This window comes from Thalassophryne amazonica, chromosome 5 (genome assembly GCF_902500255.1).
Source record: "Thalassophryne amazonica chromosome 5, fThaAma1.1, whole genome shotgun sequence".
Classification (NCBI taxonomy): domain Eukaryota; kingdom Metazoa; phylum Chordata; class Actinopteri; order Batrachoidiformes; family Batrachoididae; genus Thalassophryne; species Thalassophryne amazonica.
The window spans coordinates 84,669,178-84,694,796 of record NC_047107.1 but is presented as its reverse complement, the minus strand read 5'-3'; the positions used below and the strand labels follow the sequence as shown (position 1 = coordinate 84,694,796).

The following is a 25,619-nucleotide window of genomic DNA, read 5'->3' as shown; positions in this document are numbered from 1 at the left end:
TCTTTTGATCTCTTCTGGGATCTTCAGCTACAGTATGACAGATTTGCTGTGACATGCCTGAAGAAAACATTTTCAAACAAACTCTGAAGTGGTGCATGAATGAAACAATGTCTTTCACCAGTAAATTACACGTGTAACATGTAGACAACAACAGGAAGACAAATGCACCTTCTATGTTGAAAATGCGGTTCCCGAGAGTTCCAGCAATTTTGGACAGTGCTGCCTCTTCAGATACATTGAAGAAATACTTTTCTGTGGGCAAACTAGCAATGGATTTGATTTCTTTAATTAGCTTTTCTGTGTCTACGTTGTTTCTGATGTAATAACCCAGGATCTAAGAACAAAGGAAAAACAACCACAAATTTAACTGACAAACAATGACAAAACTTGACATAATATCAACAGATCAGTAACCGTCAAATAAATAAGAAATCAACACAAAGTTTTTCATATGGTAATATTACAACACTAGAACATCCTGAAGCTCATTTACTGTATGTGCAAAGCAATTTTTTGAATGAGTGTTTACCCTCACTACTGGTTTCATGTGTTGCTGTGACCTCCCTCAGCCTTATCTTTAAGTAATATAAATTTAGTATTGTAGAATCAGCTGTTCACACATTTAGCTAAAAGGTACAGTAGGATTTGCGTTATTGACAGAATCCGTAGTGCTGCTCTGATTCCTTGAAAGATGTAGCTGCATTTAAAAGCAGAGTCATTTCTATCAAATCTAACTGCATTATTATTTGGTATAAACTGTCAATAAATTGTCATCACTTACAGCGATACCAAAGCGGGTGATGCCTTGTTTCTCACATTCCTCAATGACATTTTCGCCCAAGTGTGCGTCAGAAGACTCGCCATCTGTGACCACCACCATCACCTTAGCAGCGCCTGGTCGGCCACCGTTACTTTGGCTGAATGCCCACTGACTGAAAAACAAAGACACAACTTACAGTTACACTGCAAAATCACTGCCTGTGTGCTTTATACTTGTATAATTAATTAAAAACCAAACAAGAAATACAGTTGTGGTTGGACGTTTACATACACGCATCATAGGCACGAATATCATGCTAATTTTGTGCTTTTAATGATGTCCTTGTTGTTCGGTCAGGGTGGACTGATTGCACAGCATACGTACATCATCAATGACTTTAACAAACAACAATTGGGTGGACAAGTTTAAATTTATTTTGGATCTTCTCCAATCCACTCACTATCAACATTATACATACAGGCTCAAATATATGCATACATTCACTTAAATCTTTTAATAAGTGGCGCTGAAGGTTTTGCAGTGTCTTTTAACATGACAAGGCCAAGGCCTATCACAGTAACCCCTCATTAGTAATCATGATTGACTACAACTGGTAGCTTCACTTTGCCAACATAAAACCGATGTGTTTGACAGCACTCATTGGACTGACCACTACTCAGAACAATGGAAAACTACAGCGTACTCAGTGAAGCTCTAAGGAGAACTGTAGAGTTACACAAGTTGGGAAGATCTCTTGGAGCCATTTCTAAACAAGTGTCGTGTACACTTGTGCACGACATTGTCGCGTGCACGAAACCGTCACAGCGGGATCTTTCACATCCGCCCATCGGCTCAATGTTTTCATGGTTCGCTCATGCGCGCTGTTCCACCGTGATTCACCCTGAATAGTACTTATTCGTACTAGTGAAGGGGCTCTAAAAGTCTCAAATTACTATGACATTCATGCCCATGATGAGTGCATGTGAACGTCCGACCGCAACTGCATTCAGAATTTTAATTGGCAAAACATTAACAAAACAGTTAATGTTGATTACAAGCAAAATAATCAGTTTTATTTTAGCCTAATACGGAGTGATTTCTCAGACAACTGGACAGCAAGATAGAAAGAAATACTAAGAACAAAAACAAGCAATCAATCATACATACAAGCAGTTACCTTAAAAAAATAACACACACAGTACAACATGTGCATGCATACATGCACTGTATAAAGACAACATGAATGCACCACCAACCTGGCATGATGAATGGCAGTAAAGGTGTTGGTATTTATACCATACATTTGTGTGATATCAGACGCTGCACTGATCATCTCATCTTTGTTTTTATATTCATTCAGTCTGAATTCAACTCTCGGGGTAACTGCATACTGAATGATACTGAGCTGATATACGAAGGAAAAAAGACAGTTAGAAACTCATAAATAAGTCAGTCTACCAAAAGACATATTTGTAGAGAGGTGAATGAACTTGGGACAGTTTCTTGTTCTATTTCTAACTGCTGAAGCATGATGTCACCTGAGTGCTCTTTGGCCCAATTTCAAGTGCAGGTATTAGTTTCTTGAGGAATTCTGTTATTGGAGGCCAAGGGTAGATGCTGTTGGAGCCGTCCAAAACAATCACAATATCCGTAGGCCCTCCACATGCTATCAACATCATGACAAAACACACATATTACAGCATGTAATCAACATCAGTGAGAAATGGACCTGAACTGACAGTTACCAACAAAACTACTAGCAGAGAAATGCAAAGTGCAGCTGAACTTGAATAAAGCCGATTCATATGGACACTGTTAAAAAGATTTAATAGTATATAAATAATGAATGCTTATGAGTTCAATGATACAAATATTTCATGAGTGAAATCTTTCACTGAATTAAATATTCGTTCCATTGAAAGAATGAGAAAAACATCCATTATTTGTTTTATATAATGGCAAAAATAGATCCTGGTCATTTGATATTTTATTAATTTATAAACAACAGAAAGGGACTTACATTTTGGTGTTTCTCACCAGTGATTAACAGTCCAACACAAACTTTAAATAGGAGTCCAAAATTGTTCTGTCACCTGTGATGCCATCCACTGACTATGTACAGATTGCCCCCCTGCTTTCCTCACTCCAGTAAAAAAATTGTCCAGCTTTTCATCCTAACTTCATCCTAACAGCACTTCATGCTTCCAGATGGCTTACGGCGTGGTATATTTGTTTTTGTTGTTTTTGTGTTAGAAGAATTAGCAGCGTCAATTAGCTCCTTCAAATCATCGTCCACCAGCTAAACAAACTCTGCTATGTTTAGCTAAACACCGCCCCCTGTTGTGTGAGCATGCGCAGTGGTTCGGGACGTGCAATAGCATATTTCATATAGCACCAAAACTGTACGCTAAAAAAGAGTGTTCAATGAAACACAAAAGCAAATGGTACGAATAATCCATGTCACGTGACATACAATCCACCAATCAAACTTAGCGGGCATTCTGCAGATTTTCAGAATCAACTCAACCAAACTCTGAGAAGAACAACATATCCTGCAAAAAGGTCATGTTGATGTTCATGCTTGCATTAGTGAGTACTTGAAGACTTAGGATGTGGATAACTGTTGCCTTCTAGGGTGTGCAGCAAGACTTCACTGGTCACTGAGCAGCAAGTAGCTGGCATTGGATCATTCTGAGAATGACTACTACAAGTATAAGTACTCTGCCTGGCACAGACAGCAGTGTAGTACCCCTATAGTTTTTGCAATCCAAGCAGTCACTCTTTACTTTCCAGATAGGGATGTTTCTTCCAAACCTGTTGGAATGATATTTCCTTACCAAATACAGGCAAGCTACAATGTCAGAAGAACATTATCACTACCTGCCTGACGACGATCTGCACAGATACAAGATTATTGTATCTGTACCTGCGTGGTGAAATCTCTCTGAGATTCAGTGGTTCATAACTAACTGGAGGATCACCTACAAGAACCCTGGTACTGCAGCTGCCCAACCTTTTTTCAGAAGGGTCAGCCGTATGCAAACACTCTGGACCAATGAAACAGTACAACAGAGTAGCAGCCAGGACTAAGCAATCACTTGCTATGTCTACTGTAACACAAGGTGTAGGTTCAGAGGAACATGTGTCAATGGGGCTGCTCAGTCTCTTTTGAACCCCTGCGCGATATCGTGGGACTTGATCACTTCCTAGGACAGCCTACCAGTGCGCAACACAAACACAGCATCACTTCACATGAAAAAATGGAGTACTGTTTTGTTTTTACCTGCAATCACAGATGAAGTCACGAAAAGTGCCGTTTCTTTCGGTTCCCAGTGGAGAAAGGAAGACGAGGCAAATGGGAGAGGTCGTGACGGTAAGTGTTAGCAAGATTTAATGTAAATAATGATAATGGGGCTGTCCCTGGGTGTACAATTTTTGCATTACTTTTAACACCTTCATCGCCTACCCTCAAACGAGACTACGGTACCCAAATGATTACAAAATGATTCTTCAATCAATCATCATCTTTTCTATTCTTTGTGCCTTCACTGGATACTTTCTCAGTTCCCAGAATGCCAAAAATCTGGAACTGCGTTCTAGAAATTAATTTCTTAACATGTTATAAAGCTATAAAGCAGTAAGCTCCTTTCACCTTGGTGACCAGACAGGGACTGATACAGTCCCCTCAGTGCAAGTGGTTATACTGAATTCAACCATCACCTTTGGGACAGCTGCTCATCACTACAGGAAAATGCAAGTAGAATGACTCCCTCGCCAAAAAATTCATTAACTGTGATTTGAGTGTTTGCAAAAAAGACAACAGACAAGACAAGACAGTCCCTATGCTTGAGCCTCATGAGCATTGTTGATAAGAGTATGCTAGCCACTGGAGCAACCAAATCATGTGACTGTATTTGTGCATGATCGCCATGTGACACAACTCTTCCTTATCTGGATTGTTCTTATGATAACTAATATTTCCACCACGTTAGTTTACAATTTTTCACATAATCCTGCTAAACAAACACAAGTACAGACAACTCCTAACATCAGTTATCAGTTTAAAGACCTGGCACATCTTACTCTGGAGGGCCGGAGAAAAGGCTGGTTGAGGTTGGAAAAGCGGGTTGATTTCTGAACAAATTCCTGGGTAGAAGTTCTCACTGCCACACTGCTGGGCCCAGAGAGGACCGCACACCTGTTTCAGAAGACCACAGAATGTAACAAGATTTTCAGATTTGTCACGGTTAGTGAGTGAATTAGTTTAGTCCTCAATCACAATAAAGTGTCGGTGGTGGAAAACAAAGTGAGTAACTCAGTGAAAGTATGTTTTTCTGACGTCACCCTTTTTGTTTGGGGCCCCCAACATAGCACATCAGATATACAACTGCATGTTGATTTTGCACGTTTTATACCAGATGCCCTTCCTGATGCAACTCCACATTACATAGAGAATGGGGACAGGTGGGCTTTAATTGGGAACCTTGTGTTTGGAAACAATGGTACTAACCACTTAGCTAACTTGTGGCACATTCTGGTCTCCTGGAAGTAGGAATCATCATTATATCTACATCTACATCAAGGGTGGGCAACTTGTTCCAGAAAGGGCCAAGAGGGTGCAGGTTTTCTTTGCAGCCACTGATTCCACCAGGTGATTTCATTGATTAATATCACTTTGAGCAGATAGTATCAGTTAATCAGTGAAATCACCTGGTGGAGTCAGTGGCTGCAAGGAAAACCTGCACCCTCTTGGCCCTTTCTGGAAGAAATTGCCCACCCCTGGTCTACATCATAATTCCTTTGACGTTTTCAGAGCCCATACTTCGGTCCACAGGGGGGCAGTTTGTAGCTGAATATAAGTTATCAGAAGACAATCAGCTTCTCTAAATCTGAGTCCAGAATACTTGGCTGGATGCTTGTTGATTGCTGCCTCTGGGATGTGAGTTACTTCCCCAAGTGTGTCTTGCACCTGGAGATGCCAAGTGGAGGAAGTAATGTGGGCACTGCCTCAGACAGTTCTGATGAACAGAGAGCCAAGTCAGAACGTGATGCTCTTAATTTACCATGTGATCTACAACACATTCCAAACTATACCCATGGCCCTGCAGATTTCTTTTCTGCCAACCTCTTTCTCCTTATACGAGATCTGTTAGAAAAGTATCCGACCTTTTTATTTTTTCAAAAACCTGATGGATTTGAATCACGTGCTTGCATGAACAAACCTTGAACCTTTGTGCGCATGCGTGAATTTTTTTCACGCCTGTCGATTGTGTCATTTCCTGGTATCCAGCCTTTGTGTGAGGTGTGTGTCGTGCGCTCAGCGTTTTTTCATTCCGAGGAAAAACACGGAACGACTGGAGCAGTGCGACTGCATCAAATTTAGCCAGAAACTGGGCGACAGCCAGGTGGAAACCATTTGGATTATTCAGACGGCTTTCGGTGACGATCCTATGGGCATCACACAGATTAAGGAGCGGCACAACTGGTTTAAAGGCGGCCGCACAATGGTGGAGAGTGAGCCACGCTCCGGTCGGCCATCAACATGCTGAAATGACCAGATCATTTCCAAAGTGAATGCTGTGGTGATGCGGGACCGTCGTGTGACTATCCGAGAAATTGCGTAAGAGGTGGACATCAGCACTTTTTCGGTACATTCCACTGTGACAGAAGATTTGGCCATGAAAAGAGTTGCAGCGAAATTCATGACGATGGCTTCGGCACGAAGCTGACGGAGCAAAAGCGCCTCCGTGTTGAAGTCTCACAGGACATGTTGTGACATGCCCACCTCTTCCACAATTTCTCGGATAGTCATACGACTGAAAAGCCACTGAAAGCCGTCTGAATCTTCCGAATGGTGGAAGAGGTGGGCATCATTTTTCGGAGTCCAGCATGTCCTGTGAGAATTCAACATGGAGGTGCTTTTGCTCCGTCAGCAGCTTCGTGCCGAAACCATCGACAAGAATTTCGCTACAACTCTTTTCATGGCCAAATCTTCTGTCACAGTGGAATGTGCCGAAAAAGTGCTGATGTCCACCTCTTCTGCAATTTCTCAGATAGTCACACGACGGTCCCGCATCACCACAGTGTTCACTTTGGAAATGATCTGGTCATTTCAGCATGTTGATGGCCGACCGGAGCGTGGCTCGCTCTCCACCGTTGTGCGGACGTCTTTAAACCGGTTGTACCACTCCTTAATCTGTGTGATGCCCATAGGATCGTCACCGAAAGCCGTCTGAATAATCCGAATGGTTTCCACCTGGCTGTTGCCCAGTTTCTGGCAAAATTTGATGCAGTAGCACTGCTCCAGTTGTTTCTCCATTTTCCTTGCAAAGACAATCCGACGAGAGACTACACCCATCCGCACACAAAAGGCAGCTTACAAGCAAATGACGCAATCGACAGGCGTGAAAAAAATTCACGCATGCGCACGAAGGTTCAAGGTTGGCTCATGAAAGCACACGTGATTCAAATAAATAAAAAGGTCGGATACTTTTCTAACAGACCTCGTACTTGCCCATCTTCATTCCTTTACCAAGTCTCCTTTTCTTCCTTCCTTTATCCAAATGTCACACCCAGCACCTTCCCAGCTGACTTCCTCACTACATCTGCAGCAATTTTCCAGTTGGCCCATATTACTTCACCTCTACCCAGTGAATGTCTCACCTCTTTCCTGATTTTCACATGACAGTCTTCCTTCTTCAGCTTCTAGCATCTGATCCTTGGTTCATCTCTCATTCTTTTCCTCTTTTTCACTTTCAAATTTATCCTAAAAATCACCATCGGGTGCTGTCTTGCTATGCTCTCCCCTTTCACCACCCTAGGCTTTCATCTCCTGTGTGTACACCTTCCTCCACTCTTATACATCAGCCTGTGCTCCTCCTTCTTCTTAAAATTATCACAACTATTTCTACCCTTTTAGCAAAATGTACTTCCACCTGCCTGTCCACATTTCTTGATACCATATCTACTCATTACGTCAACACCCGTTTCCTCCACCAACCTGCTCCAATTACCACTCTTTCGCTATCTCCAGACATGTTCTCCATTTCTCCCTCTTCTTCACCCAGTTTCCAGTGGTGGCAGTCATTGTGGCTGGTGGCAGTCATTGTTAACCTGGGCCTTGATCAATCAGTTATGGAAATTTGATTTGTGATCTGCATGTTTGGTTTGGTAAAATTTATGCCAGGTACCTTTCCTAATGCAAACATACTCATTTATCTGGTCTTGAGAGCAGCACTCCAAATGCACTGGATTGTGCACCCAATGGGCCTCATGTATCAAAGTTGCGCACTTGTGGTGTAAATTTACGGTGTAAATTTGAAGTACATCAAAGTTGCCGTGACATGTATCAAGCAGTGCGCACCTGCCCATTTCCAGCGTACGCCTGACGTGACCTTGATAAATGCGGTGGGTGAAAACAATCGTAATTATAATAAACACGCCCATAAATATTCAGACTCCGCTTCAGACATACCCTCATTTTACGACATGGAAGCCAGGAAGACAGCAAAGAAAAAGAACTCCACCAATCACGATGCGTGCCAATAGAGCGTCAAAAGCGGCCGTCGTATCAATTGTTTTGTAGTATAATCAAAATAGTGTTACAGTGGTCCCTCGTTTATCGCAGGAGTTATGTTCTAAAAATAGCCCGTAATACGCGAAACCGCGACGTAGTCAGCGTTATTTTTTACAATTATTATAGACGTTTCAAAGCTGTAAAACCACTTTATACACTTTCTCAATCAGGCATGAACATTTTCTCACTTTTCTCTCGTGTGTAAACTCTCAAAGTTCAAACCTTAGTAGAAAAATAAGACCAATCTGTTTTCAGGCCCAAACATTTGTTTGAGAAATAAAAACAGAACATTTTCCTATAAATAATTATGATGGCTTTTAGAACTAACAAATTTAATTTTAACGATCAACCTACGAGGTTGGACACATAAGAAATTATTAATAGTGACTGACCAGTATTTCACAGATCGCGCCTCTGCGTCCTGACGCCGCACCTTTTTCCACTCACACCTGGCTGCAGGTGTCTGTTTCTGAATGACAAACACAGTTATGAGTAGTTGTTGGCGCTCTTTTTTCTTCTGGGCGAGAAGATTCTTATAAACAGACATGCAGACCACAATGCACTGTAAAAAAAAGCATGCAAAATTGGACTAAAGAAATCCGCGAAACGACGAGGCCGCAAAAGGTGAACCGCGTTATAGCGAGACACCACTGTATTCTCTTTTCACGTCAATAATTCTTGACATGTGAATATTTGCTCGCTCAATTAATAAGACATGCCTAATTTTTCAGATTTCTTTATTCATAAGATGCATTTATTTATTTATTTTATTGTGACAAACGAATGGAGATGACAAAACCTGGCTGCAGCACGGGCGAAGGGAATGACAACACTACAGTTGTAATTATCAATTTCATTGTCTAAAATGATCACACCACATAAAGTTAAGCTCAGCGCTGCTCTGGCTCCAGGCTCTGGAGAAAAAGGCGAGCAGCGCTTTCTTTGCGGTCAGCGCTGTGGCCACGGATCGTGCTCGAGACCAACAATCCCGCAAAAGTGGGATTTGTATTGATTATTATGTAGTATAATCAGGAAAGTGTTATTTATGTAACATATGCATTGATTTGTATAATGGCACTGTTTATCATGTTGATCATTTTCATTTTTATGTGGATTCCAGCGCTGGTTCATTTTGGTGTATAATTTACGCCACCTCTCGACCTGGTGTATATTTTCAGCGCAGCGTACGCCAACGACTACATTGATAAATGCCAAGTAGCACAGCCGTTTTGGCGTACACCCCATATACGCTCAAATATCGCTGTACGCACGTTGATACATGAGGCCCAATGTGAGTGAGATTTGAAGAAAATTTATGGCATATGTCCTTCCTGCTTCAATTCTTCTCATTTACCTGATCTTGGCACTGGTACACAGAATGCCTTGGCTGTACTTCCCATGTGGCTGACTTTTGAAAAAACATCTCATGCAAGTGTAAAAACTTTGTTGTGATATGTGAGTTTTGTATTTTCAAAAAACATGCTTCCATTAAGGGTGTTTTCAATTTGATAACTTTAAATTGCACAATTTAAAGAATAAAACCCCTCTATTCTTAACATCTACTGTATGGTATGCACAGTCTTACCATCACGCCATCGATTGTGGGCATCTGGGTGAGAGTCAAACCGAGGGACATGTTGTGATTGATGTTTTTGACATCTGGAATGCTCACAGAATCTTTGAATGTAGTGAAAAAGACCAAAAATTAGAACTTAAGCAATAATACAACACAAAGCATATAAAATGTGTGCTTAATAGACATTAAAATCCTAGTTTAAAAAAAAAAACAAAAAAAAACAAGATGTTTGGGGACATGTAAAGTGCCTCTGTTTAGTAATAAGAACTTCATTGGTTTTTGGATAAGGGGTCAGTGGCCAACTCTAGATCTCACCCTGAAGATTAAGCTTGTCACAGGTATTTTTGGATCCTGAGATGGGACACTTATAAACATCTCCCTTCCTGTCCTGACTGAAACCACTCCATGGAGCACCAACCAAGAGCCTACAAAAAACAGAACATTTGTTAGAGACACACACTGCATCAGTCATTACCCTCACCAAGGAATAGAAGTCCCCACGCCTTTTGGGTTGGTACTTATCCCTGTATACCATGGTATAATGGGTGTCGGGGGTGCGTTCTGGCGCCATCGGGCCGCTCCCGTGTTGGTACGTCGTGCTGCCCCGGTGGCTCTGGTGGCTGCCCTTCCTGGCCCCTGTGCCCCTCCGCTTCCCTTTTTCGCCTGGTTCCTCCTGGGGCCCTGCATCCTGGGCCCTTTTCCTTTGTCACTTGCAGTCGGCCGTATGGCTTCTGACACGCCGGAGGGGTCCATGCCTTATGGTAGGGTTCTGTACTTTTATCTTGGCCCAACACACCAACCACAGTAGTGATCGGATATATAGCTGTGATCTGGGTCTCTGTGTGTGGCTGGTCATGTGTTTGTGGCCAACACCACAATTCGGTTTTGGGTGCTCTCAAGGGGATCAAGACTCTGGTGTCCTAGATTAGGGAATGAATGCTCACTAACTAGACAACAGACTGTCGCTGTCACTGCTTGTTCATGTGTGGTGGTTTGTTCCGGCATGTTTTATGTTGGGGCACCGTCTCCTCTGTGTCTCACTTCACAGTTATTGCTTTCACCACTTGCCAATCGTTTTTGTCTGTCTTCGTGTTGTTTTGGTGGTCGGTCCCTCCTGATAGAAGTTGTCAGTCGGCTTTGAGTAAGATCTTGTAGGGTGATCAGGAAGGGCGGATGGGGGTCACACATGCACACCACAGTCACTCATGCACTACATACCTTCTGTCCTGCAAGAATAAATTGCATATATGTGTATTAATGGGGGAAAAAAAAGCAAGATATGGCTTTTTCCATTAATTAATAATTTGCTGCCAATCTGGATAGAAGCTCAGATCCAGTGGAACAAAATATTTGTTCACTTCATGGTTATAAATATGGCTGGAAACAAATATGACAGAACAGTAGATCTCTGGCCTTGACAAAGGTCTACACCCTAACCCTATGCTGTCACATATAGTGGAGTAAAAAAGTATTTAGTCAGTCCCTGATTGTGCAACTTTTCCTACTTAGAAAGATGAGAGAGATCTGTAATTTTTATCATAGGTACACTTCAACTGTGAGAGACAAAATGAGAAAAAAAATCCAGGAAATCACATTGTAGGTTTTTTAAAGAATTTATTTGTAAATTATGGTGGAAAATAAGTATTTGGTCACCCACAAACAAGCAAGAGTTCTGGCTCTCACAGACCTGTAACTTCTTTAAGAAGCTCTTCTATCCTCCACCTGTTACCTGTATTAATGGCATCTGTTGGAACTTGTTATCTGTCAGACTCAGTCAGACTCCAATCTCAACCATGGCCAAGACTAAAGAGCTGTTGAAGGACAACAGGAAGAAAATTGTAGACCTGCACCAGGCTGGTAAGAGTGAATCTACAATAGACAAGCAGGTTGGTGTGAATAAATCAACTGTGGGAGTAATTGTAAGATAATGGAAGACATAAAAGACCATTGATAATCTCCCTCAATCTGGGGCCCCATGCAAGATGGCATCCCATGGGGTCAAAGTGATCATGAGAACGGTGAACGAAAAACCCAGAACTACATGGAGGGACCTGATGAATGACCTGCAGAGAGCTGGGACCAAAGTAACAAAGGCTATACACTAACGCAGAGAGGGACTCAAATCCTGCAGTGCCATGCGTGTCCCCCTGCTAAAGCCAGTACGTGTCCAGGCCTGTCTGAAGTTTGCCAGAGAGCATATGGATGATACATAAGAGGACTGGGAGAATATCATGTTGTCAGATGAAACCAAAATAGAACATTTTGGTAAAAACTCAACTCATTGTGTCTGGAGGAAGAAGAATGCTGAGTTGCATTCCAAAAACACCATATCTACTGTGAAGCATGGGGGTGGAAATATCATGCTTTGGGGCTGTTTTTCTGCAAAGGGGACAGGACGACTGATCAGTGTCAAGGGAAGAATGAATGTGGCGGTGTATCGTGAAATTTTAAGCCAAAACCTCCTTCCATCAGTGACAGCATTGAAGATGGAACATGGCTGGGTCTTCCAGCATGACAATGATCCCAAACACACCGCTCGGGCAATGAAGGAGTGGCTCCGTAAAAAGCATTTCAAGGTCCTGGAGTGGCCAAGCCAGTCTCAAGATGTCAACCCCATAGAAAATTTGTTGAGGGAGTTGAAAGTCCATGTCGTCCAGCGACAGCCACAAAACATCACTGCTCTAGAGGAGATCTGCATGGAGGAATGGGCCAAAATACCAGCTACAGTGTGTGGAAACCTGGTGAAGACTTACAGAAAACGTTTGACCTCTGTCATTGCCAACAAAGATTATGTTACAGAGTACTGAGTTGAACTTTTGTTATTGACCAAATACTTATTTTCCACCATAATTTACAAATAAATTCTTTAAAAATACTACAATGTGATTTCCTGGGTTTTTTTTTCTCATTTTGTTTCTCACAGTTGACATGTACCTATGTTGAAAATTACAGACCTCTCTCATCTTTCAAAGTAGGAGAACTTGCACAATCAGGGACTGACTAAATACTTTTTTACCCCACTGTACAATGTACAGACAGCTGTAAATTGGTAAATGTGGCCTATCTATGGTTTGCTGGCAAAAATGGCTGCAGAATTTTTAAAAAGAAAAAAAAGTACATTCCCATGAGGATGTGGAGTGTTTTCTGACAGACAATAGTCAGCTGGTGTGTGTGAGTGTGTGTGTTTCAACATGCGGCAACAAGTCAGTCTTATCATTCTTGGAATTATTTAGAAACAGCAAACAGGATTCTACAAGTTCACAGAAAACACTGACTTTACATCTTTTACGACACTCATCATTTTGAGACCTTCCATGTTATTATTTTTCATAGCTGCTGTACAGACTAAATTATCATCAACCTTGATACTTTCAGTTGCTTATTTTCAAAAATACACATGAACATGTGCCACTTTTTGTCAATGATATGTAATATGACAAAGGCGGCAGACTCCACTGTGAACAAGGTCCAGAAACAGGAAACAGGATGAGTCATGTTTTACAATATATAGTAACAGACAACTTTATCAGTACAATAAGTACAACCCCCAGAATACACAATGGGGACACTCCTCTGGACAAAGACTGACTGTGTGTGACTGTGACTCAGTGTGCAGACAGCGCTGAGACATTTGGCTAATGTTTAACAAAGTGGAATAAAGGATGGCAACATGTAAGGATTGATATGCATCACAAGCCAGTAACAAAGGAAGCAGGTCACACAGAACTGAACTCCTGCGTCGTCCATTCAGCAGGGCTTTTACCAAGTAGTCACTTCGGCTTGGTACTCAACGATTTAACATGACTGCATTATGGACAACTAGCACAGTAAATTGTGACCCCATGCCTTGGCCTCACCGATTAATTATAAAAAGAGGCATGCAGCGGAACCTCTAATAACTAACACACAGCAGATTGCCGACAACACAAAGCAAAACACCACCACAACATTTAATTCCTACTATTAAGATGGTAACGTGGGGCAAGTCTGAGCAATGTGTTTGTTGCGTGAGGAGCAAAATACTGTTGTGAAACAGGGGCAAACAGAAAAGATTTTACTTTGAAAGAATAAAATTTGAACAATTAAAGGGGTCATATTGTGCAAATTGTTGACATTTTACAGTTACATACAGGTGGGATTTTGTATTAAACATCCCAAAGTCATGGAAAACTGAGCCAATACACATCCAGATGAGGAGTACCAGTTGCATCATGAGGAAACATTAGCTACAAAATTTTGGCAATGTGGCACATTTCTCTGGGTATAATCCAAAAAGTCAAGTGGGCACTGACGTGTTACTTGGCTGTGACAGATATATGTTACTTTTGAGAGGTGGGGATGAACAGGTTGTCTGACTGGGTGGATGCCATCCAAGACCCAAGGTGGTTCCATAATATGGTGCATAAGGGGTGGGTAAGATCTTGACTTTATGCTTAATGTGTAGCACTTTGACACAGCTGTAGTTGTGATATGGTGCTACACAAATAAACTGAATTGAATTCTCTTATCAGACAACTGAAAAACATTAAATAATAAATGGGTCAGTTATTGGCACTTATGCGAATGTGGCAACTGACAAAATAAAAACAACAAGAGCAACAAGATGATTCATCAAACTGACTATATCATTCAATGGCATCTGTCGTTCTTGAGTGGCCATGGATCTGTGTCTCAACAGTCACAATCAGTTGGCACTGTGGCTGTGCAAACTAATGCAGGAATGACAGCCCCTGCTGCAGTCGCTGCACTTTATGGTGATGCCTGTGGTTTCAGCTTGTTGGCTGCTTGTGGATTTTGTTCTGCCACAAGCTGTAGTTTCTTTCCCCCCATGTGTAGATTGTGGTTCAGGTCTTCCAACGCGAGTGACCTTGGGCAAAGTTCTCAACCATTGATGTCCATGTTGAGGGCCTTCATGTCTCTTTTGCAAACATCCTTTAAACAAAGTTGAGGGCGGCCCTGGGCTCTCTTGCCTGGTGCAAGCTCACCATACAGCATGTCCTTGGGAATCCTGTCATCCTGCTTCCTGCAGATATGTCCTAGCCATCAAAGGCGACGTTGACGTAGCAGGGTGAAAATGCTGGGTGTGGCAGCTGACTGGAGGACCTCACTGTTTGATACACTGTCTGCCCATTTGATGCCTGGAATCTACCTCAGGTTGAGCATTTAGAAGGTAAAAGCACAACCTGCTTATCTGATCCTATACCAAAAAACAGTTTAAGGACCTGTGGCCCACTCCTGAGCCTACTGTGTTAGAAATTATTAATCTCTCATTAACCTCCAGATCTGTTCCTAAATGTTTCAAATCCTCAGTAATTAAACCATTACTTAACAAAGCTAATCTTGACCCTAGTGTATTGAAAAATTATAGGCCTACATTCAAATCTATCATTTTGTTCTAAAATTCTGGAAAAAGTGGTTTCATGGCAGCTCGTGGACTACCTTACTGAGAATAATCTTTCTGAGCCACTGCAGTCTGCTTTTAGAAAATATCATTCCACAGACACAACACTGACTAAAGTGGTGAATGATGTTCTGCTTGCAATGGATTCAGACACCACTACGGTTCTGGTGCTGTTAGATCTTCATGCTGCATTTGACAGCGTGGATCACAATATTCTACTCAATTCTACTCATTTTGGGATTACTGGGAATGACCTTGCATGGTTGATGTCATACCTGCCCACTCATTCTCACTGTGTTTGGTACAGTCACACTACCTCTAACCTTGGTGACATGAAATATGGGGTTCCACAGGAGTCTGTCGTAGGTCCCCCGAGATTACCAGCACTTATTGGCATGTATAACTGAGTATCATCTGCATAGCAGTGAAAGGTAATCCCAAAACGCCGCAATATGTGCCCAAGGGGTGCTATACATCACATACATCACACTGAAAAAGTGAGGAACCTTGGTGTGGTTTTTGATTCCATATTGTCCTTTGAACTACACATTATAGATATTACAAGGACTGCTTTCTTCCACCTTCAAAATAGAGCGAAAATTCATCCCATCCTGTCTATAGATGATGGAGAGACCCTGGTCCATGCATTTGTTTCTTCTAGATTGTACACTGCAATGCTCTATTTTATGGTTAACCACAGTCCGGCATAGGGGCCTCCAACTGGTTCAAAATGCTACTGCCAGACTCTTGACAGGAAGCAGAAAGTTTGATTACAATGCACACATTTTGGCATCTCTTCACTGGCTTCCTGTCTCTGTTAGGTCGGAATTTATAGTTCTGCGATTGGCCTATAAAATTATTCAGACTAGCACCTCCCTACTTAGCTGACCTAATTAAACCCTACATACCAGCCCAGGCTCTGCATTCTCAGGATGCAGGACTACTTTGTGTCCCTAGGGTGAATAAAAAGTCTGCGGGCCACAGAGCCTTCTCTTATCGTACACCTGCTTTGTGGAATGATCTCTCTGCATTAATAAAACAGTCAGATTCTGTGGAGACTTTAAAGTCCAGACTTAAGACAAACTTATTCTCCCTCTCGTATGGCTAGCATACTGGCATAGTATGTTACTATGCTTCCTATCCTTTTAAATTCATTTTATTAGCAATGGAATTGGTCTCAACATCAACTTTATCGATATTCTGGGTCTGAAGATGTTCCTCCTTGTAAGCTGTCAAGGCTGCGTCATCCGTGGAGAGTGCTGGGGTCTGTCCCCTGTCTGGGTCTTATGTCCTTAGCTTAGTTGTCAGTGAGGTCTGTCCCCTGTCCGTGTCTTGTCTGTTGTGGTGTTTTGAAGGTTTGCACACTTTCGCCATTCTTGAGTTCCGAGCAGGGATGGTGGACAAGCGGTTAGTGTGCTTGGTTTCAGTGCAGAAGGCTCCCAGTTCAAACCCCACCCGTGCCACATTTCTCCATGCAATGTAGAGTTGCATCAGGAAGAGCATCCAGCATAAAAGTTGGACCAAAACAGCATGCAGATCCACCTTGGATCTGCTGTGGTGACCCCGAGTGCCAACAAGGGACCATGTTTGACAAGGGACTTACTGGCTATTCTTGAGTTCCACTTTAGTTTTTAGCCTTTTGTTCATTGGTTTTGGACATGGTTACTTTGTGGTTCACACTGTAATGTAATAACCGTGTGACATCATAAAGGATATGCTCCATAATTATACCGTAATCATAGCAATTCAGTACCTTTTCCCTGTATTAAAACCAACCAGTCTCCCTGATAAATATAAATGGACTGCATTTATATAGCGCTTTTCTATCTACAGCAGACACTCAGTGCTTTACAATAATGCCTCACATTCACCCCGATGTCAGGATGCTGCCATACAAGGTACTCACTACACACCGGGAGCAACTTGGGGATTAAGGATCTTGCCAAAGGGCCCTTAGTGATTTTCCGGTGAGGCTGGGATTTGAACCAAGGATCCTCTAGTCTCAAGCCCAACGCTTAACCACTAAACCATCCTCCTCCCCTGTCGTCACTAGGGCTGGGTATCGAAAACGGGTTCCTGTTAAGATTCGATGAGAAATGATTCGATCCACCGACATCAATATCTCTTTTGCTTAACGATTCCCATATCGGTCCTTCAGTTCACATTACGTCAGAGTGGCTGTTGTTTTTGAGGGTATCGGAAAAATGATCATTTCTCTACGTTGACTGCAGACCCTCTGTTTCTGCAGCAGGTCTGCCTGAAGCAATGAAGCAGCACTGCAACCTTCTGCTTTGCTGGTTCTCTGCTTCACTGCTTTTCAGAAGCAGCAGGTCCATAATTTCTTTATTAACCCCTCTCAAAGCCATTGAACCCTTTGGGGTCCGAGGGCATTTTTTGGACAGTTCACTCGCCTGGCATAAATGTATTATTATTGCTGTTAACAGCTGTCCCTGCATCCCACAATCAAGTTTTATGTCTCTTTTTTCAGGACAACCTGTGCTTTCATAATATATATGCTTTTGTTGTGTTTTATAAGTGTAATAAAGGTTTACAATCAAAAATAAGGAAGGAAAAAGTAAAGCGGAAAATAATTTTCCACACATTTATTCAAAACACACAGCAACCTATAATAAACAACTGTTTTGACACTTTATAAACGTAATTTGAGGTCTTGTGTTAAAGACTGTACAACAAAAAGGTTCAATCCTGATAGTTACACACTCTTTGTTTGAGCATGTGAGATTGTCATCAGAGGCTCTCCGTCTGCTTTCACTGATCGCTGCGTGTAATGGCGCAGGGCGCATTTGGAGCCCAATAGTATGTACTCATTGGAACACCCAGGGGGCTATTCAAAAGGGCCAACTAGTAACTTGTCACTCCTGAAAACAATCTTTGGTTTATCACGTGAGGTAAATCTGTCCTACGATTGGATTTTGGAAAACCACGTGACGGTGAACCAATTCCAAATGGACACTCACATTGCGCACATCATCACACAGCTTCTATGAGGAGTACAAAGATGCCCGATAGCTGGCTCGAAAGTCCGCAGAGTTAACTTTTCAGCAAAAAAAAAAGTAAGTTTCTATCTCATATCATTAAAAAGTTATTTATAATTTAGTAAAGCTGGGTCTTAGCCGTCGTATATGACGGCGTCGGCCCCAGAGAGTTAAAGATGTCAATCGTGAGTCACCTTGGTGTTGATTAAAGTCACTAACTGGGACTCTTGTTTTGTTGTGGGCAAGAAACGAGAATCGTCCTCAGTTACACACCGAGTTTTACGCAATGGTTCTCTGGCGTGAGCTGGACCTCCTTTACCAGTGAGTAAACTGAACTTGTCCATGAGGTAAAGGAAATAATAATAATAATAATTAATAATAATGATAGCCTGTTTTTGTGGGAGTAACTGCACAGCTCCAAACGCTACGCGGCTCTCTGCCGAGTAAAGTTGGAAAGATAGATTTTGGTTGTAATTAATAACTTCAAAGCGACTCGCCATTTTAAATCAAATGTCATCTCTTTCCAAATGTTATAGTACAGACAACAAACTACAACAGACTAAAACCATATTTTTTCCCAAAATGAGACGTCCTCCGTTCTTTATGAATTATATTGATCTTGATTTGTCTCATTTATACCTGAAAGGAAATACTAATGAAAAAAAACTACAGATTTTATTTATCTATATTTATGTCCAGAGATCAAGGATCCAGTGACCAATTTCATATTTATTTACTTTAAGCCTCAATAAAATGTTCTTGATGTAGAAAACCTGTAAAGCCTACTTTTAGTACATAGAAAATTCACAAGAGTTATTGATAAGGGAATCGATAAAGAATTGGATTGATAAGTGAAATCAATAATGGCATCGATATCGATAAAATCTTATCAATACCCATCCCTAGTTGTCACCCCCTCACAAGTTGTCTCACATGTCATGCACATTCTGAGTCATGGAAACTACATTCAGAAGGGTTCTTGATGCTCCTGTGACTATTTGGTGAGGAACTTTGTCGCATTAATTTTTTTAACTGTTCAAAAATCAAGTGACATGGGAGCGACGCCCTGCAACTCATGCAATGGGATGGTGAAGCCCCGTGAAAGTCATACGACATTTTGCAGAATCCCTCACAGATGCCAGTCACACGCTGTCGCGGCCCAGTGAGATACTACCCTAAAGCATTTCTGCAGGACCTCCAGCAGACAGTCTAATTTGAGTTGTGTTTTGTGCTGGAGTACAAAAGAATTGAGACACATTCTTCAAGCTGAATTCTCTCCAGGAAGGGGAGCTCATCATTGCCCACTGCTGACTGCAGATCCTGTCCCACTCTTCCTGAGAGGAATTTGTGTCATGATACAAACAGCTTTATGAAAACTGATAAGTCAGCACAAAGTCTGAATGTGTCTGACTGAATGACGTCTGCATCGCATTCGCATCACAAGAAATTACTCTTTCATATGGAGACTCTGGTGATGCCATGATCATAAGTCCAACAAAACCAAACAAAATAAATTATTTAGAGGTCACGTATTGTAAGCCAACCTACCTGAACAAGACACATCTATGGAAACAGTGTAAACATTCTCATGATAAGTTAACTTCTTAAACAGAAGATCAGTGTGAATAAAACATCTAAGGTAATGCCTCAGCCGAAGCTTAATTCATACCATTTGTCTTTGTGGTTTGCTGCTTGCTGGATTGTGTAGCCAAACTCTTCCGATGCTGGTCCGCTGAAGATCTTGGCACCTGCAGTGCCGACATTGAATGACTGCGAGTGCCAGATTGTGTCAGCTGATGGAAGAGAAAGAAATTTGAAATTCACACCGACAGTTTGCAGGAATACTATAGTTCACCAACTTATGGACTGCATTTATATAGCGCTTTTCCATCTGCATCAGACGCTCAAAGCACTTTACAATTATGCCTCACATTCACCCCGATGACAGGGTGCTGCCATACAAGGTACTCACTACACACCGGGAGCAATGGGGATTAAAGGCCTTGCCAAGGATTTTCCAGTCAGGCGGGGATTTGAACCCATGATCTTCTGGACTCAAGCCCAACACCTTAACCACTAGACCACTACCTCCCTCAACTTATGAGCTGTCATCAGTATTGCTGCTGTCATGAGTAGCAGGGGTCAAACTTGACAGGCGTATTGTTTTACAAGAGTCATTTCATGTACCTTTGTGTCTTAAAAGATATTAGACATGAATGTTTTTATCTCAAAAACATACCATATAGTACTGAGGTGATGCATCCTACAAAAACATTTTCAGGTGTGTAAGAAATGACCTGTTTCTGTACCTGTTGAGGTAAAGTTGTGTAAAAGCAGTTTTTACAGGCTTTTTAATGTTTAATTTGATTCAATTTATTTATACAGCACCAAATAACAGTATAAATCACTCTAAGGTACTTTGCAAGGGAAAGGTCTAACCTCACCAATCCTCCGGAGCAAGCACTTGGGCAACAGCAGTAACAGGGCTATTCTACAGGGCACCGTTCATTTAATTTCATTTAACCAGGTTAGTCTCACTGAGATAGAGACCTCTTTTGCAAGGAAGACTAGACAATTATAAAGTTCCCAATCCACCTAACCTGAATGTCTTTAAATGTGGGAGGAAACTGATGCACCCAGAGGAAACCCATGAAAACACTATACAGAAAGGCCACAGGTAGGAAATGAACCCATGACTTTCTTGCTGTGAGGCAACAGTGCTAACCACTAAGTCACCGTGCTGCCCACATGTACTATTACGAATGCCTATGATCCAAAATAGTGCAAAAATTGGATGGAATGGCTTAACCTGATGTGGGGAAATGACTAAAATTGCTGAAAAAAAGGTTAGAAAATGATTTTTTTTTGTGTTGATCTGTATTCTGTAAAGTAGTGACTTCAGTTTTACTGCCTGAATGCTTTGTCGTGAGAAATATCGCAAAATTCGTTTAGCAATTCAGTTAGAAGTCTCACTTTCATAAGTCTCAATTTATCCCTTCTTAATTAGCTGCTGGGTTTTTCTTCACATCACCCAAGATATTCTGTCAGAGCAAATTCATAGAATGGAAATGTTTTTTCTCTGAATGTGGTGGGTGACATGGCAGTCATTAACCATCTTTGACATTGTACAGTATACTCTACTAATAAGAATATACACGAGTGAGATTAATTTCTCTGTGATATACTCCATATTCCAATGTACTGCTTTCAAATTTCTTTCGACTTAGTCCAGAAATTATTGAATAACTTTAAAGGGCTGAACGTAAGCCAGTGCGGCGGTACCCTCGTACCGGTGTGAGGGGCTCAGCACTCTCTTAGACTGAGCACTCCTCTCTACTAGTCTGGGCATGTGTGAACCCGGTGTTGCAGTGTGATCTGTTCCATCATGTTGGAGTGTTTAAGAGCGAGTTGAGAATGATTTAAGAGACTTTACTTTGGTAGGCTTTACTTTGATTGGCAGACAGACTCAGAGAGTCAGACTCAGATGTGCTGCTGCCGCGCTCTGATCAGTCTCTCATCTTTTATGATGAAATAATGCTGAATTTATGTGGAAATGATTGTTGTACAAAAGCTTCAGATATCTGTCACTGAGATAGATGATGACTGGAGTGCAGTTTGAAGCAGAAACGAGGTGATAATCAGTGAATCACTGGTGACGCTCAGAAATGACACATGCACAGTGAAGGCAGGTGAGTGCTCAGAAGGGGAAGTGCTGAGTCCCTCACACCGAGAAGTGATTCCTCTACAGCCAGTACTCAGGGGTACCGGCCTCGGAAGAGCAGCTTTCACCCCTGCACAATCAAGTGCTGTGTTTGACTGTGACATAAAACAAGTTAAAGAAATAAAAGATGATAGGTTGAATCTGTGTTCTGCTGAGTTAGAGGAGACTGGAGTGTGAAAAGGGGGCCATCTGCGCTCTGGATTCCAAACGCATACACGTACACACAGATCGGCTCCTCCTGGACTGAGTTAACACAAGGGAAAAACGTCAGCACCGACAAAACCGCCCAGAGTGGCAGTTTCATTTTATTTAATTTTATTAGAAATTTTCGAGAAGGAGGGTTAAGAGCAGTCTTTAATATTAATATCTTTAATATGATGCGAGCCTGCGAATCTCTTACTTTCACTCCCGATTATTTTCCATCTTTAGCTTAACTTCACAATGAAATTAATTCAGGATCAGACTAGTATCTCGTGTCGTGGCAGACATAGTGGGTTTGGTATTATTTGATGGTATTATTTTCTATCTTGATAAAGATAATGACTTCAGTGTATCAGGGTAGTATAAAAAAAAAATAAAAAAAAATTCATAACTCCAGGTGAACTCTTCACAACATCTGGACTGGGACTAACAAATTAATTCAAGTCTATTATATAAATAGTCTGATCCTCTTCTGTATTTGTTTTGACCAACACTGGCTGTACAAATGTGAGTTTGAATAAATGTAACAGCACAGTAAGAGCACAGAAAATGCAGATTAATGGTGAAACTCTCTTGAAAACATTGATCATGCCCATCAATTTCTATTTAAGCCTGGTTGTTAGACGCTAACCAAGATGGCGACGCTCTGGCAACAACCAGTCAATGAGCAGATCACCCCGGTCCTCCATCTAATGATTCAATAGAAATCAATGGTACGCACACTTTGATACATCCAATTTTAGTTTGTGCTTACACCAGTTTCTGGGTTTTGGTGTACGCCATGTTTCAGGAGGCCCCAGTGGAATGGGTGGTTGCAAAGAAAGCCTGCACTCTCTTCTCTTGGCTCTTTCTAGAATCAGTTTGAGACCTCTGATGTAGCATTTATTTCTTTTTTGGGGGTGGAAGCCCAGGCTTCATTAGATATGTGTGCTCCAAAGGAAAAAAGTCTGGGAACCACTAGTTTAGACCTTACTTGTGTACTGTGCCTTGAGGTGACTTATGATTGGTCGCTGTATAAATAAAATTAAATGGATTGGATTAATCCAAATCAATTTTGGGCAAGATTTCCATCCAATAAATATTTGCAGGCCCCCAAACTCAAACAAAGTAGATCCATGTAATATGACTTAACTGAACTGAGACTCCATATGTTTACTGGATGGAAATCCTGCTCCAAACTGAACTGATTACAAGCAACTGTTTGTTTGATGTCTGAAGGTCGTCCACCACCATCAGGAGGAGGAGGAGGAGCAGGATGATGAAGGCATGTTTCTGGGGCCCGGAGGGCGCAGAATCCACTGTGTGCGCATACGTTGATCCACATGCCCGTGCACGCACAGCTCTCAGCTTGTCTCCCTGCACTCAGAGGAATGTGAACGTGGTGCACCGGACTCAGGAGACCTGTCTGCCTGATTTACCAGCACTTTGCCTCGTCCTGGGACTCCACAAACCCCGGAACATATTAAAACATTTGCCTTGATTTCAGGAAATGTGCGCACGGGAGAATAATGAGAAGCTTACCCCTGGCTGCTCCTTGAAAACTTAAGCATGTGATCAGGTGGCACAGCTTTGGACTTTCTCCACAAAGACGTGCAAATGTCAGATTTGAATCCTAGTTACCGGAGAGGCTCAGTGTCTGTACCTGTGGCAAGTCATCCTCTGCGCAACAACAAACCTTCCTGATGGGAAAGGCGCAGACATTCGAGTTGTGCTGAATAACGTGCGTCGCTCCAAAAAGTCCCCAAAACAAGTTCAAAACTTACCAATGACGATTAAAGTAAAGAAGATATTCCTGTCGAAGTACTCCATCGTATTCCATTTGTGTCCGCTGATGAAATGAAGCCAAAGTCGTCGCTCCGCCGCGCACACTCATACGGTGACGCACACACAAACTTTAAATAAGGATCTTTTCGTAGTGTTGTAGAGCAGGATACAAGTCTGACTGAGCAAAGCAGGGGCGTAACCACGTTTTTTTTTCAAGTGGGGGGAGGGGAGCGTCAAGAAAATTAGCACACACACACACACACACACACACACACACACAAAAACCCCTTTTTAAAGGGGTCTGAAATATTCACTTTGAAAATACTACTTGATTCTGTTAAAAGCATTATATGAGATAGTGGTGTAGATTATGGGATACGTCAATAGGGCAAATTGCACCCCCTGCGGGTGTGCATACACTCCTTTCAGGCATTGTATTTATTACAATTTATAGCAAACAGACATTTAATGCCAAGTAAGTGCGTATGTAGCTGACAATAATCTACATAAAAGGTAGGACACATTTATTCAAGAAAGTAAGAGGGAAAATATCTCGTGGTTTTAAAGACTTAAACATGTACACATTACTTTTCATGCTATTTTATTTGTTTAAAAATAAATACCCAAGGTTCCTTATAATGTTAATCAAGAAATCATCTCATCTGAAAGAACAACAGGGTTTTAGTTTACAGATGAACATAAAATATTTCTAAGGAATCTTTTTTTTAAACTTAAACTATTTTAATTACAACTTCAAAATATACAGTAATCAGAAATTAATCTTGAAGTAAAAATAAATATTTGTAAGGATATTCTTTGGAAATCTGCTGTGTATAAATTAGCAGTTGTGATCTCCTAACACATTTCTACACTCTTCTGTGTTTTGGCCTAATGACTCTTGATATCTTCTGGCTTTAAAGTAAGGCTGTAACAAAGACTTAAAAAAAAAATTTGGCCTTCAAAATGCAAGCAATAGTGTTTCAGAGGGTTCTAAATTAAAACATTTTCCAGGGAAGATGTCCCCGGTCCCCCCTACAATATATGCACCTGCAGCGTTCGCTGCACGGCCATGCCGCGCTAAGTTCTCCCACAGTCCACACCAGAGAACCTTCGTCACAGGGCAATTTTTAGTGGGTATACAAAAATTCTGGGGCTTTCTTAGTGGTTATACGGCGTATACCTGCGTATCGCGTAGACTACACCACTGATGAGGTACCGTTCACATTGGACTGTGACCTGTGTTTTATGTGCATGCTCCATGTGTATCTGTCGAGTACAGAGGACCAACAGCATTGTTAGTCTGTTGCTACCGAGGTAAAGATAAAGTTTTTGGCACATCAGGGTGCTCCTGAATTTGTGACTCATCCTAAGAAACAAGACAGGGTCATATTGTACATTTTTTCAGCAAAGGATTACAGCTCACCAGGTGTGATAAAAATGTATTCAAAGGCTTTGAAAAGTCCTATATAGTTGAGTACCCTGTAAAATGCAGTGAGTGAATAGATAGAATGAATAACAAGAAGCTGAGAGAGAAACTGGAGTGTCTGGGTTTGTGATTTTTCTGGATCAAGACTCAGGCTTTTCATGACTTCACTGACTCAGCCATCAAAACTATATCTGTCTG

At 41.6% G+C, this 25,619-nt stretch overlaps 1 protein-coding gene across 1 annotated transcript in view; it reads right to left on the bottom strand.

Annotated features, from left to right (window-relative positions):
• The window catches only part of LOC117510863 (integrin alpha-2-like), a 61,338-nt gene extending 37,182 nt beyond the window's left edge, over nt 1-24,156 (bottom strand). Inside the window, exons 1-9 of the mRNA XM_034170754.1 lie at nt 23,995-24,156; nt 19,979-20,102; nt 10,228-10,337; nt 9,922-10,013; nt 4,844-4,958; nt 2,299-2,426; nt 2,017-2,165; nt 782-932; nt 169-334 (exon numbers count right to left, since the gene is read on the bottom strand). Coding sequence (XP_034026645.1) covers nt 169-334; nt 782-932; nt 2,017-2,165; nt 2,299-2,426; nt 4,844-4,958; nt 9,922-10,013; nt 10,228-10,337; nt 19,979-20,102; nt 23,995-24,040 — 1,081 coding nt within the window. The 5' untranslated portion in view covers nt 24,041-24,156. The remainder of the gene's footprint in view (nt 1-168; nt 335-781; nt 933-2,016; nt 2,166-2,298; nt 2,427-4,843; nt 4,959-9,921; nt 10,014-10,227; nt 10,338-19,978; nt 20,103-23,994) is intronic.
• Nucleotides 24,157-25,619: the final 1,463 nt, after the last annotated feature.